At 39.3% G+C, this 12,565-nt stretch overlaps 1 protein-coding gene across 2 annotated transcripts; it reads left to right on the top strand.

Moving 5' to 3' along the window:
- The first annotated feature begins 334 nt into the window (after positions 1 to 334).
- On the top strand, positions 335 to 11,699 carry LOC136429331 (cation channel sperm-associated auxiliary subunit epsilon-like). 2 transcript variants are annotated; one of them, XM_066419186.1, is made up of 13 exons: positions 335 to 413; positions 1,435 to 1,500; positions 1,888 to 2,019; positions 2,276 to 2,334; positions 2,469 to 2,547; positions 2,922 to 2,974; positions 3,475 to 3,525; positions 3,804 to 3,870; positions 4,421 to 4,500; positions 4,889 to 4,988; positions 8,065 to 8,151; positions 10,424 to 10,575; positions 11,304 to 11,699. In XM_066419186.1, exons 1-13 carry the CDS (start codon positions 390 to 392, stop codon positions 11,557 to 11,559), a joined length of 1,206 nt encoding a protein of 401 aa, XP_066275283.1. In that variant the 5' UTR covers positions 335 to 389; the 3' UTR covers positions 11,560 to 11,699. The 2 variants fall into 2 exon arrangements, with proteins under 2 accessions (XP_066275283.1, XP_066275282.1); XM_066419185.1 differs by having other exon boundaries at positions 2,466 to 2,547.
- Positions 11,700 to 12,565: the final 866 nt, after the last annotated feature.

The raw sequence follows: 12,565 nt of genomic DNA, 5'->3' as shown, positions 1-12,565 counted from the left end.
GTAGTATTTTAATCAGCACTGATACAGATACCCTTGTCTCCCTTATCCAGTCTCTTGTAATGCATTCAGCAGTAAAAAGGGTCTCTATATTCAAACAACCAGGTTGAACAAAATTGGAACCCCTGATCTTGTATTCCACACTCAGGCAGTATCGCTATCCACTGGGTTATTAAAAACATTCCTACACATGTTTCCTGTGGAGCACAGAATACTCAATATTTATGAAAGACTATACATAGTTACATAGATGGGAGAGGGTGCTAACAACTATCTTTTGACTTACTTCATGTAACAAGATGTTTTCTAAATTGCATAACATATTGAATTTCAGCACTGTGAGTTTAGCCACTGCAAGGTTGTTCCCTCTCCAAGCTGAAGTATACAGCCGCATGTACCCTGCCACATCCTGCCCTGTAAGTAGGGTTGTTATTGTGGATTTTGTTGCATATATATTCCTTTGGCGTAACGCTTGCAGCTTTGCAGGCACGTGGCGCGGCAGCAGTCATTTATACAGAAATCTTTATTGACACAACAAAAGTACAGCGACTTCTGTAAGGTCTTCTTCAACTAGACATGCAAGCAACAACAATGGGATACAAAATAATTAACCTACGTACACGTATATCAAGTATATGAATACTTCAACATGTCGAGTTTAAACTATCAGTGATTCACTTACACTACTAGTTCTAAGGTCTAAACGTTCTTTGATATGTTTACCTATTTGTACACAGTAAGGGTTGTCTCCTTCTAGAATGTATTTGAATTTACCTATAGAATGGAATGTATCAAATTCTGTTGAGCAAGCGGAAAGAATATATATTATACTGAACGACCTGTTGCACTTAACCATTGCACATCTGACTGTAAGCATTGTTTAAACTAAAGCTAGTGAGGATGCTCCTACTGTTACTTGATGGCAACGACTGTAATGTGCAACACATTGGTTTAGCAGACGGTACCTGTCCTTGGTGCTGAATGTGAATTCTGTTGTACTTAAGGCCTGATATTAGGGTATTTTCTGCCACAAGGCTACATGTGATTTATTGTTAACCGTGTTGGTATGTTACAAGCATGTGAGAAGTTCTCTGAACCGTAGATATCCTTTTATTTCAACACATCATGTAGGTCCTGCTTTTTTTCTATAGACACCATATTTAAAGAGCACCAAACCATGAGTAATGTTCTTTCTTGAAATCATTGTCCATGCATCTTAAATGATAGATTGTGATCAATTGCGGTTGCTTGGAAGTCCGAGACATTTGACCATTAATATAGGAGAAAATAGTTAGAATAGCTATTAAGTTTATAAATGTTTGTAGATTGCATCAGAGAAAGGTAGAAATTCTTTGATGTTTTTTTCACACTTGTTGCCACGGTAGCAAATGTTGCTTTTAGATATTGGTTAAAAACACTGCTTTGTTTTTACGTCAGTATCATAGGTTCTCCCACGGCATTGATGTTGATGGCTACTACATAGATGTGGGGGAGGAGCTGAAGGTATGTGTGTTGTTTCATTTTCCTTACTTGCATCCTTCTAGCTTTTCTTAATGCTTCTTGGTAAATATGGGCATTTTTTGAGGGAGGAACAACAAATTTAAGTTTCTGATTTTGCTTGATGCAACTCCATCTAACTTTCAAGGACCCATCCATTTGTGACACTTTACAATTTTTCATTGCTCGTCCTTCAGCACTAAGGACAGAGATGGTTCTTTAGTACCAGGGATAGGGATGGCCCTTCAGGGAAAGAGATTGTTCTTCAATACCAGAAACAGAGTCGGTTCAGCAGTACCTAGGCCAGGGCCAGGGATGGTTCTTTTGTTATCAGTGCAGTAGATGTAACATCCTTAATAACCGTAATATAGCCTTAATTTCTCCAATGCACAGATATGGGCCTCCCTATTGTACCCGAGTGGCTCATATAACAGTGTGGAAGTGTTAGTGAGGAATGGGCACCTACTACAACAGAACTTCAGCTCGGAGATACTGCCCTCCAGCCTGTACACAACAGAGAACAAGGTAAGAAACAAAGGTGTCCCTTCTTTAGAATCTGTTGCTTACACTTTCAGTTTATAGCTCCGCTGATAATCATTATCATTTCTTACTGTCAACAATTGAAGTATAATGAAAACCATTTTTTTTTACATTCCTATGATCAGGGGTGACTATTTAAAACATTTAAAACTATTTGAAATGGTCTGACTGTTTCAAAGTTTTATCCAGTTGCTTGAGTAACTATTTTTGGCCTATTCAAAACATTCTTTGTTTGTTCCAGACCTTACATTTCTCCAGCAATGTGACTTTTGAAATGCTGCAGGTAGTAAACTCTGGGAGGTATTACATGCATCTTATTTCATCCTTTCAACATTTAATCACGATAATGATGTGCATTTTTCTGTTTTCAATTCGGTTCCGTTCCTTACATGTTTGATACATTTCTGAATTGATGATTTGATGATTGACAGCAGTTATGGGACAACTGGCGTCGTGACAGTTGAAGTCAGGCCAAAGCAGACATTGTATGCCTGTCGTGGACCTGTTAACATGGTGAGTGCAGTTCAACATTCTTGTGAAACTGTACCTGAGAGATAATTAGATTGTATTTCCAGGTTGCAGTCTTCTTTCTGCTAATACCTAATAGTATGTTATGTCTAGCATGAATTTGGTCTCTATATAGCAAAGAGAATGCTTGGGCCATTTCAGACAGAGGAATAGAGATGAAAACAATACTTAGTGTGGCATGGGAGGTAAAATTTACTGAAACTGTGCTATTTTATTCACCTTTGAAGAGCCCTGGTTTGAACCAACAGCGTTGTTTATAAAGAATCCAGTACCAATTAGAGATCGGAAGCAGAACAAGTGATGTGAATCACAGTATAATACTTTTTTTTAAATTACCTTACATATTGTTTTTGTTATAGGTGACATCAATTTCTGTGGGGTGTCCTCCAAATCGACATATAAGGGTTAGAAGGTATGTATCAGCTTTAGCTGCAACTGAGTTCAGTGTTCATATATAGTCTATCATGATGTTCTAACATTATTGTATTGCGATAATTGTTTTTCTTATTCAGAAGCTAATGTTGTATAAACTAGGCAATGCTGTAACAGTAAATTCTTACTTGCTTTTGGAACAGGCTCATTTTTATTTCATTGATTTTATCTTGCTCATCATGTGTAGTCCAGTGATGAGTGACCTTGCCATCGCTTTGGAGTTTGAATCCCAGCTATTGTCGTTCACTGGACACACATGCTACTAGAAAGGGTCACAGTCCTAAGGACGGGATGTTAAGCCATGGGCCGCTGTTCATCATTGTACTTATCGAAAAGAGCTAGGGGAATTTCCTGTACCATGATCCTGTAAATACTGTACTTCTCTGTCACAATCAGTAGAAGATTAGCTCTTCAGTGAGCTAAACTGTTTCAAGATCACTGTTAACTTCAAAAAAATCTTTTGTCCTCTTGAATATTTAGACCCTCCTCAACAGAAGAGTGCAGTTCATACCAGAACTACATCTATACCTTGTAAGTCCTAAATCTGTTTTAGATATTCGAGTTTATAGTTTGGTGGTGGAAGCTCTTGCCTTTTAAAATACAATACTTCATGGAAGTTAATCTTTACATCAATTTTGTGTAAATTTAACCTGGAATAAGGCTAGAAACCCTTATTTTTCAAAATCAGTTTGAGGGGACTGGGATTATACATTGTACCCTACAAATGTGATGGTGCAGTGCCATTGTTCCATTCTTAAGGGAATTTCCTGTAAGCAAAATGTAAATAGAAGTGTTTCTATCCTTTTCAGGTCACCAGATATGTATGATCCGACATACAAAGGAGAAGGCTGTCAGGGCTGTGCAGAGAATTCAACGGTTTGTCGCATTTTCCGTCTTCGTTTGAAAACTGTGCAAAGTTACTTATAAAAAATAATGATACTCAAAATTAGCCCAACTTGAATCATGTAAAACCTAAGATAGTCATTTGTTGTAGTGAATAGTCTTCTTCCATACTTATTTCTTGTTCTATGTTTACTGTTGCTGCCATACTTTGTACCTGCTACAATAGTCGCGCAATAAAGTTCTATCTTACTTATGGTGCAGTTCCCACTAGATCTGCTAGATGGCACACTTTCCTAATGAAGAAATACACACACACAACTGTACCTTACCAGCATACATGTACAGCTATAGTAGTACGGTAGATTTACATGTAAATTACAAATATAAACATGACAAGTTTATAATGTAACATTAATGTGTTACTTAGTCATCCATTTCAAAGTTTCCTTTCTTTAAGTGACAGTATCTGTACAACAAAGTCACATAGGAGTTTAATTTCAACGAACTTGAAACAGTGATAAAATCAATTATCAGACATCATGAACTGTCCCTTTTGTGTTCATAAAAATCTTTTTCATTTCAGGAGGTGACCTATGACCTGGACAACCTTGGTTGCCCAATTGATGTGTTCTACTCCGACCACTTCCGGCCAACTGTAGACCTGTATGTTTTAAACTGCTATCTTTTTATTGAAGGTCTTCATAAATCCTCATCTTTGTAGTAACAGTAGAAGCATGAAAAGAGGTATCAGTCAAGCCACAGGTCCTGGAAGAATTTTTACATATTCTAAGCATTTTGCCTGCTTCTTCAATGAGTTTGATCAAGAAATCCCATCTGGCTACAGCATTAACTACAGAAAAGAAATTTGCAATTATGAATTTCAATTCTTATTTCTTGAATCACACTCATATGTGATCTCTGTGTTCGTGTTTTGTTGTTACAGTTTTGATTTTTCCTATGAATAAAGGACATCATTTCTTGTGATGGTTTATTCGATGTGGAGTTAGCTGTTGTTGCCATGAACTCACCTTTACCACTTGACATCACCCAGCTATGACGGAGACCAGTTTGTAAGGGAGGTGACAGAAGACTTCTTTGTATGGGAGGCTCACGGCAGGACAGGGTACGGCTACAACGCCACCATGCAGCAGGTCAGTGAACTGCAGTGTTTAAATTTTTTTTAGGTGATGTTTACCAGGTGATGAAACCAGATGATAACCAGCTAACTAAAGTGGCCTTGGTTTAGGACCCATGCATCCCTCCGTCCCAGGACGGAAATTTGCTTGTTGGGACAGAAAAAAATTCACCCTGTCGGCGCCAAAAATCTGAACTTAATGAGATGAAATTGATGTACATGTATTTTCGTAAGCGTATAAGCTTAAATGACAAATTAACCAACAAAAAAGAACAACATGGGCTCCCAAGCAAGGGGTGGGAAGGAAAAACATTGAAAGCTTGAGACAGCTCTGCCATGGTCCAGTGGATAGTTGATCCTGTTTCCAGACCAAAAAGCTTGTCAATGAGTTTTTATCATTGCCATTTGTAGCCAGCTGATTTGCATGATACGACTGTACTTACCGTCAGTACAAGTTGTGCTTGGGGACAAATTGCCTTAAGCCATGGCTTAAGGGCGAGTCACCACACTCTTCAAGAAATATTGTGGCTTCTTTGATGACGTTGCTTCAAGGCTTTCTTTCAAGACCGAACCGACAGCTTGCAGTGTTGAACTTCTGAAGGAAGCTAATATGGTACTCATGAGAGTGGAATGAGAAAAGTCAAGTAAACTACCTTTCCCAAGGGCATGTCAACTGGACAAAACAGGGGACCCCAGATTCAAACCCGGGACCTCTGAGTTCTGGGCCAAGCACTGCCACCGCGACAACCAGTAGCATGCAGTATGTCACTGAAAAGTCTGACGACTCATCTCGAATTCAACTCTCATATACATGCTTTATGATTGAAAAGTGGAATTACCAATTTTTGGTGTGTTATGCAGAAGGGCGGATATACCGGCTACATAGATACCGATACAGACACAGAATAGAATATGATGGTCAGGACTAAACGTATGCTTCAATAATGTACAATGCCATCAATACCTTAATGGTGAAATATACCTCCTTTCTTGTTACAAAACTTATCCATTTGCTTGTCTATATAACCTTTGCATTGTGTATCTTAAAGCCCCCCTCTCACTGGACCAGCGGCACGCTGGCTGCGTTGCTGTGTCCTAAACTGGATTTGTATAACCCTTGACTTTATAATATTTAATTGGAATATCATTTAAAACGTAGTGTCAAGTATGACCAAGAAGGCAACAAAACGCACACCAAAATTTTAAAAGATTTTTTTTTGTCAATGAAATTCGTCCAGTGCTTTGTCAATTCGATCGACAGCAGCGATGACGCCAGCGTGCCAGAGTCCAGTGAGAGGGGGCTTAATCACTTGACCGTTTAACCTCCATCCAAGACCTCCTTTCTTACATAAGACCACTTGGGAAATCATCAGCAAGACCACAGTCTTATTATTGCATTGAAAATTTCTCAGCGGCCAAATGTCAAAATTTTACTGTCCTCCGAGAGAGTCTGATGATGTACTTGGGATTAAATTCAGAAAGATGTACTAAGTGGTTGTGATTTATGTCTGTGGATATTGCTTCTGACAGCTGAGTACTTTGAGGCCTTAAGGGCTCTTCTGCTTACTTAGATGTACATTTAGTGTCTTCTTTGCAGGCCATGTCTTGAACTTTGGCAATGTCTCCTTCTTGTGCAAACAGGCTCTTCTACTTAGATGTACATCTAGTCATTCTAGTGTCTTCTTTGCATGTCATGTCTTGAACTTTCATTTAATTGTCAATGTCTCTTTCTGCTGTAGATGGGCTTCTCCACTTAGATTAGAATAGATGTACATATATATAGTGTCATCTTTGCAGGCCATGCTGATGTCTTAAACTTTGGCAATGTCTCCTTCTTGTGCAAATAGGCTCTTCTACTTAGATGTACATCTAGTGTCTTCTTATTTGCAGGTCATGTCTTGAACTTTGGCAATGTCTATTTCTGAAGTAAAAGGGCCTCTCCACTTAGATTAGAATAGACATAGTGTCTTCTTTGCAGGCCGTGTCTTAAACTTTGGCAATGTCTCTTTCTTGTGCAAATAGGTTCTTCTACTTAGATGTACATCAAGTGTCTTCTTTATTTGCAGGTCAAGTCTTGAACTTTGGCAATGTCTTTTTCTTGTGTAAAATGGCTTTTCTACTCAGTATTAGATGTACAGATATTGTCTTCTTTACAGGTCATGTCTTTTTCTTGTGTAAAAATACTAAAATGGCTTTTCTACACTAAGTATTAGATGTACATCTAGTGTCTTCTTTACAGGTCATGTGTTGAACTTTGTCAATGTCTATTTCTTGTGTAAAATGGCTTTTCTACTTAGGTGTCATTGTAAGCATCATAGTGTATTCTTTGGCTTTCATGTCTTAAACTCTGCCAATGTCTTTTTTTGTTTGTAAAATGGTTCTACTAATATATACAAAATGTACATAGTGTCATTTTTGCACTAGCCATATCCTAAACTTCCAGTGCTTCTGTAAAAGTGAGTTTGTTGATAATGGGTGTGTTCAATGAAGTCTCCGATGGAGTCCGATGGAGTCTCAGCTCTATGCATCATCACCTGTGTGGGAAGACGTGACGTGACAAACCCGCCCACTCTTAAGACTCTGGGACTCTATCCTTCATCGGGCAATCCAGCCATATACCCAGGCACTACAGATGCAGTAATTGGGTACATGTCAGAGTAGTTTGTATACAAAATGTATTTGTAAAGAAGTGTGAGCATTTTAAATTTAGCACCACTCAAGCATGTCGTTACCTTCGTCAAGAAGGTTATGTTTTTGGGGCTGTGTGTCTGTCTGTTTTTGTGTGAACGGCATAACTCAAGAAGTCATCAGTAGATCTTTATGATATTTAGTGTATCGGTAGGGATTGGCAAAAGGAAGAAATTTTTAGATTTTGGGCCCCCTGGCGGCTTTACATGGTACTCCAGCAAAACTTCCAGTTTTGATATCTCATGTGCTACATGCTATACGGTCATGCTACAGTCATAACTTTTGAATTGTAGATAGCTCATGACATGCTACGGTTGTAATTTTTACTGGTAGATAGCTCTTGTTTGTATGTATGTCTCCAATTATGTTTATATGTAAATAAAGATGAAATGTCCCCTTTCCAGGCTGGCTGTGCTTGCGAGGCTCAGACGCTAGCGGCAATGCTGACAGCTGGAAATGTAAGCAGTCCAGGTGATGCATGGGGCCCTCAGGTGAGAATCACAACTCTGAGCCTCTCTGATTATAGTCATGAAAAAGTGGAAAAATTACCGGTCCTAGTATGAAGTTACTATTATTTAAGTGTACATCCCGTTGATCGACAATGAATTTTCTGCCCTTTAGATTCTACAATTTTATATAGCGTGTTACTTAAAGAATGTACATGTATATTAATTGTGAGAGCTTGTGTGATTGTATGCCTGTATGATTTTATCTTGTTAACTAATGTAGCAAGGTTGCCCCTTATAATAGCTACTGCTAGTCGGGCAACCTTGGCTGCTGTACCGTGTACACAGTCAAACAAATAAAAAAATAAAAATAAATATTACTTCACTTATTATTAAACTTCCTACAAATCTTTTACTTTATATACAGTAAAGACTTGGAGACATGATTTTGATATGCATCTTTTATAGGACTGGTACAAACTTAAAGTCTTCCCCGCACCATACATGCTGCTTAAGGTAGCGTCTATCTCCGATTCTAAGCCCTTGGGCCACGCAACTTTGTACAATCCATACAGCAGGGGGCTAGAGCCCATGGCAGAGAGTGATGTATCGAGTGCTGTCATTTATTCAAAAGTATTCTTGAAAGGGTTCTTATCCCTTCATCTTCAAGGTAGGACAGCCATGACGTTACAGAAGACATCCGCTCACTTTGTTGAAAGGGAAAATCTGTCTTCCGTTGATAAATGGCAGTGATATGAGGTGCTCTCATCCCTAACAACTTGGCTGTCAGACGTTGCTGGGAACTTCTAATAAAACTACTGGGAAATGAAAGAATTTATTCACGTTATCATGAGACAATCAAAAGATAAACATACATCACTTCTTTCCCTTTGATCATAGTATATTTCCGGTCGTCAAGTTATGTCATCTGAAAGGTTATGTTCATTAAAGCTAATCAGAAAGATCTGTTGAGCAATAGGTGTTTGTTTATTAAAGGCCCTTGGAATTTATATTTATGTCTTCAAGTTACCTTATGTAGTATGTACGTATGTCTGTAGTGAAACTGTTATAACATTGGTGTATCAAGGCACTGCTTGCTATGTATCTGGCAGAGGTGTAACAGTGGGGATCAACCTCCACTAACTGACCAGCCTAACTGGTCCAGACCTTTTAGCCTAGTGGTTAGCGTGTTTGATTCCCAAGCCATGCGGATCGGGATCGGCGAGGGTTCGAATCCCGGGAGCGGCGTACTTGCCCCTTTGGGTTTTTACAGAGGGTAGGAAGACAATATCAGCCGAGGGCACAAAATACTCACCTGCAATTTTCCGTTTCTAGAAAAATTTTTGTGATCGCATAGAAAGATTTAAACAAGCAATTTGGCAAGCTGACAATATGTGCTACATAATGTATCACGAATCAAGTACAGAAGAGAACAAAAAGTGTTTCAAGCCCTGTGATGCCCCTTTATCCTGTAATAAATATTTTTGTATAATTTTTGAACTCCTAGGTTTGTTTTGTGCATACTCTGTTATGGATCATTACCTTGGAAATTAGCCCAATTTGGCTGAAGGGACTACCCATATGTATTCAAGATTAATAATGATCATAATAATTATTGCAATTCCCGAAGGCTAATTGCCAACAAAGCAAAGCAAAACACTTGTATACATACAACGCATACTTAACAGAGAAGAAATATGGATATATGAATGAATGAAGAGTGAAATGACAACTGTTCTAAATCTATTTCTAATTAGAAGCTATTTGAGGGGTTTGCCTTTTATTCTCCATGCAGTGAAAGATAAATTGACCAATATTTTGATAGATAAACGGGTTGTACGACGAGCAAGAAGACAGTTTTTTTTTGTTGATCGGTTTGGTGTGGAAAGCTTGGGTACATTTTGGAGATTTCTAAGGATGATTTACTTCTAACGCAACCCCGCTGCTTCGCCATCTGGATCAAATTCCGTGGATCATAGGGCCCGCGTTCGATCCTCGGGGTCGACTCGAGCTCGGACATGTTGTAAGGGATAATAACATTCGTCATTTTGGATGGTGACGTAAAGCCGTCGGCCCCGTGTATGAAGGAGCTTCAGGCATTAGCCTCAAGCATCAAACGTCTGCACGTAAAAGAACCCAACAACAAGAAGAGTAGGGGTGACCCGGTGTGCTTGGCCAAAAACGCGAGCCGTAGCGAAGCCGCATTGCACTACCACTAGCTACTTGAAAAAGCATCATGCTTCACCTCAAATGAGGATGCCTTCCAATATGAACGAAACGAAACTTCTTTTTGATACATAATTTTTTTCTTCTTCAGAATTACCAGCCTTGCTCCACCCCATGTGATCCACCAGGCAGCTTGTCGGGACAGCACGAGGTCCTGGGTAGCTCTGGCGTGTCAGCCCTCAAGTTTGGGTCCAGCAAAGGCATCTTTGTGTTTCACCTTAAGGTGTTGGATCCAGAGTGCAGGTACTCAAACACATTGTGCAGTGGGGATAGTTTGGTAGCCATTGGCAGTCTTAGGGGCTGAGTGCGTAAAGAAGAACATTAAAGAGTGCGGCCTCACCAACGTGGACCCGCTGGACAGAGCCGCTTGGAGGCGCTGTGTGAAGACTGGCCGACTGCTGCCATCCCCTGCGTCAGGAAACACCGCAGCTGTATAATCTAATACTGGATACTACAACTACTACTACTAATAGGGGTGTTTTACTGAGCATAGGCCTTTTTCTGACAGCCTGTCTTTCCAGCCAGCATTTTTAAATAGTGTAGATAAAGAGGAAGAACTTTGTTGCGCAACTATTGTAACTGGTACAGTGAAAGGTAACTAAACACACTTGATAATTAAACATGAGCAAAGTAATTGAGTAGAAATTATGGGCCGTATGCTAATGACCCAGGGCAAGCGGGCAACACTCCTAGCACCATAAAGATACCGGGGAGCTCACGATGAAATAGTTACATGTAGTAGGCTACAGTCAGGCAGTTTAAATTAGTCTGATTTAAAGGAATCTCCTTTAACTTAGACTTATGATTAATGCAAATGAAATACCTTTTGAGATTTCCATTTTTTTATCATGTACTTACTGTATACCTAGGCTATATTTTGAACTTCATATTAATGCCATAATTTGATTTGATTATACAAAAATTACTGTTGTATGACTTGTTGCATAACTTCCCCTTTCCTATTTGTTCAGTTACTGCGTTCTGCAGACCCAGTTTGCAGTCCGAGTGTACGGCTCACCCCGGGAGTCCCTGGACTTGTACGTGTATCTCGCCGTGCTGGCCTTCATCGTGGGTACGGTGATCGTCCTCGCCCTCACCTATTACATGTACTACAAGCTCATGGCTGGGGAACACGAAAAGGTCCTTGAGGAATGGACGAACAAAGAAAACGAGGAACATGAAGGCAAGGAGGGTGAAGAGGAGGAAGGAAAGGAGGAGGAAAAATGAATGATGTAATTGGAAAAATTTGGTGAGTGTTCTCTGTTTATGGGTGTAGTCTCAATTATAAACCGATCCCATAGCCCCGCCCACCTCCATCAAAGCCCTCAAAACGTAGATATGCAGAATAAAAACATAAAAATGCAAACATTTGACGGACATGCAGACTCTCATTTGTCGAACTGTTAATTGTGATGGACAGTCAGGATCTATTAGCTTGGTATCCACCTTATTTTAGCTCCAGTTCCCTCCTCCAATTGCTTCCCTGCAGAATAGTCTGTCCCCATTAAAACGTTAATTAAAAATGTTTCCTGCATCATTTCCCTGAATGAGATACTTCTCAGAAGCAGTGTAATGGGGATAAAAGTTCCAAGTACCTGAGGCTTGTCCATATGAAATGTATATGGAAAATGTGTTATATTGACCCAAAGCTAAATAAATAGCCCTGATAGTGATACTTTCCTAGAGTTGCTTGAATTTTAAACCCCTCCCTAATTTTAAAGCATTTACTGTAATTGCAGGGTTCAAGGTGGCTTCCAGCCATATTTGATGCCATCCTAACCAACGGCACTACAGAGAGTTTATGAGAAGAAAACTGTCTTCATTTAAGTCCCCAACAGTCTGAAGTTGGAGAGACTTTACACATGGTGAAAGGCGACATTGCAGAACTTGTGGCCAAGCATAAGGTTGATTGGAGGAGCAAACAAATAACAACATAATTATATAGCAGCATGTTGATGTTTAGATTTTGTATTAAAAGTTGGAGCCAAAAAAAGCACTTAAGAACTCATTTTGTGCAGTTGGATCTTGAAGGGTATGAGAGCTTAATTGTCATACAACTGTATCAGTAATGAATCTTACAAACAGTTGTTTGTTCAATATGAGAACCTGTTCCACACAATCTGTTCATGTAAGTACACTATATACAGTAGAGATGAATTAGCGTTACTGTTACAGCAACATGGGATGATTAAAAGTACATGTCATGATATCAGGTCTACAGCTTTTAAGTCAT

Source organism: Branchiostoma lanceolatum, chromosome 3 (assembly GCF_035083965.1).
Source record: "Branchiostoma lanceolatum isolate klBraLanc5 chromosome 3, klBraLanc5.hap2, whole genome shotgun sequence".
Lineage (NCBI taxonomy): Eukaryota > Metazoa > Chordata > Leptocardii > Amphioxiformes > Branchiostomatidae > Branchiostoma > Branchiostoma lanceolatum.
Note: the sequence above shows the minus strand (reverse complement) of the source record. Positions and strands in the feature narration are given on the sequence as shown.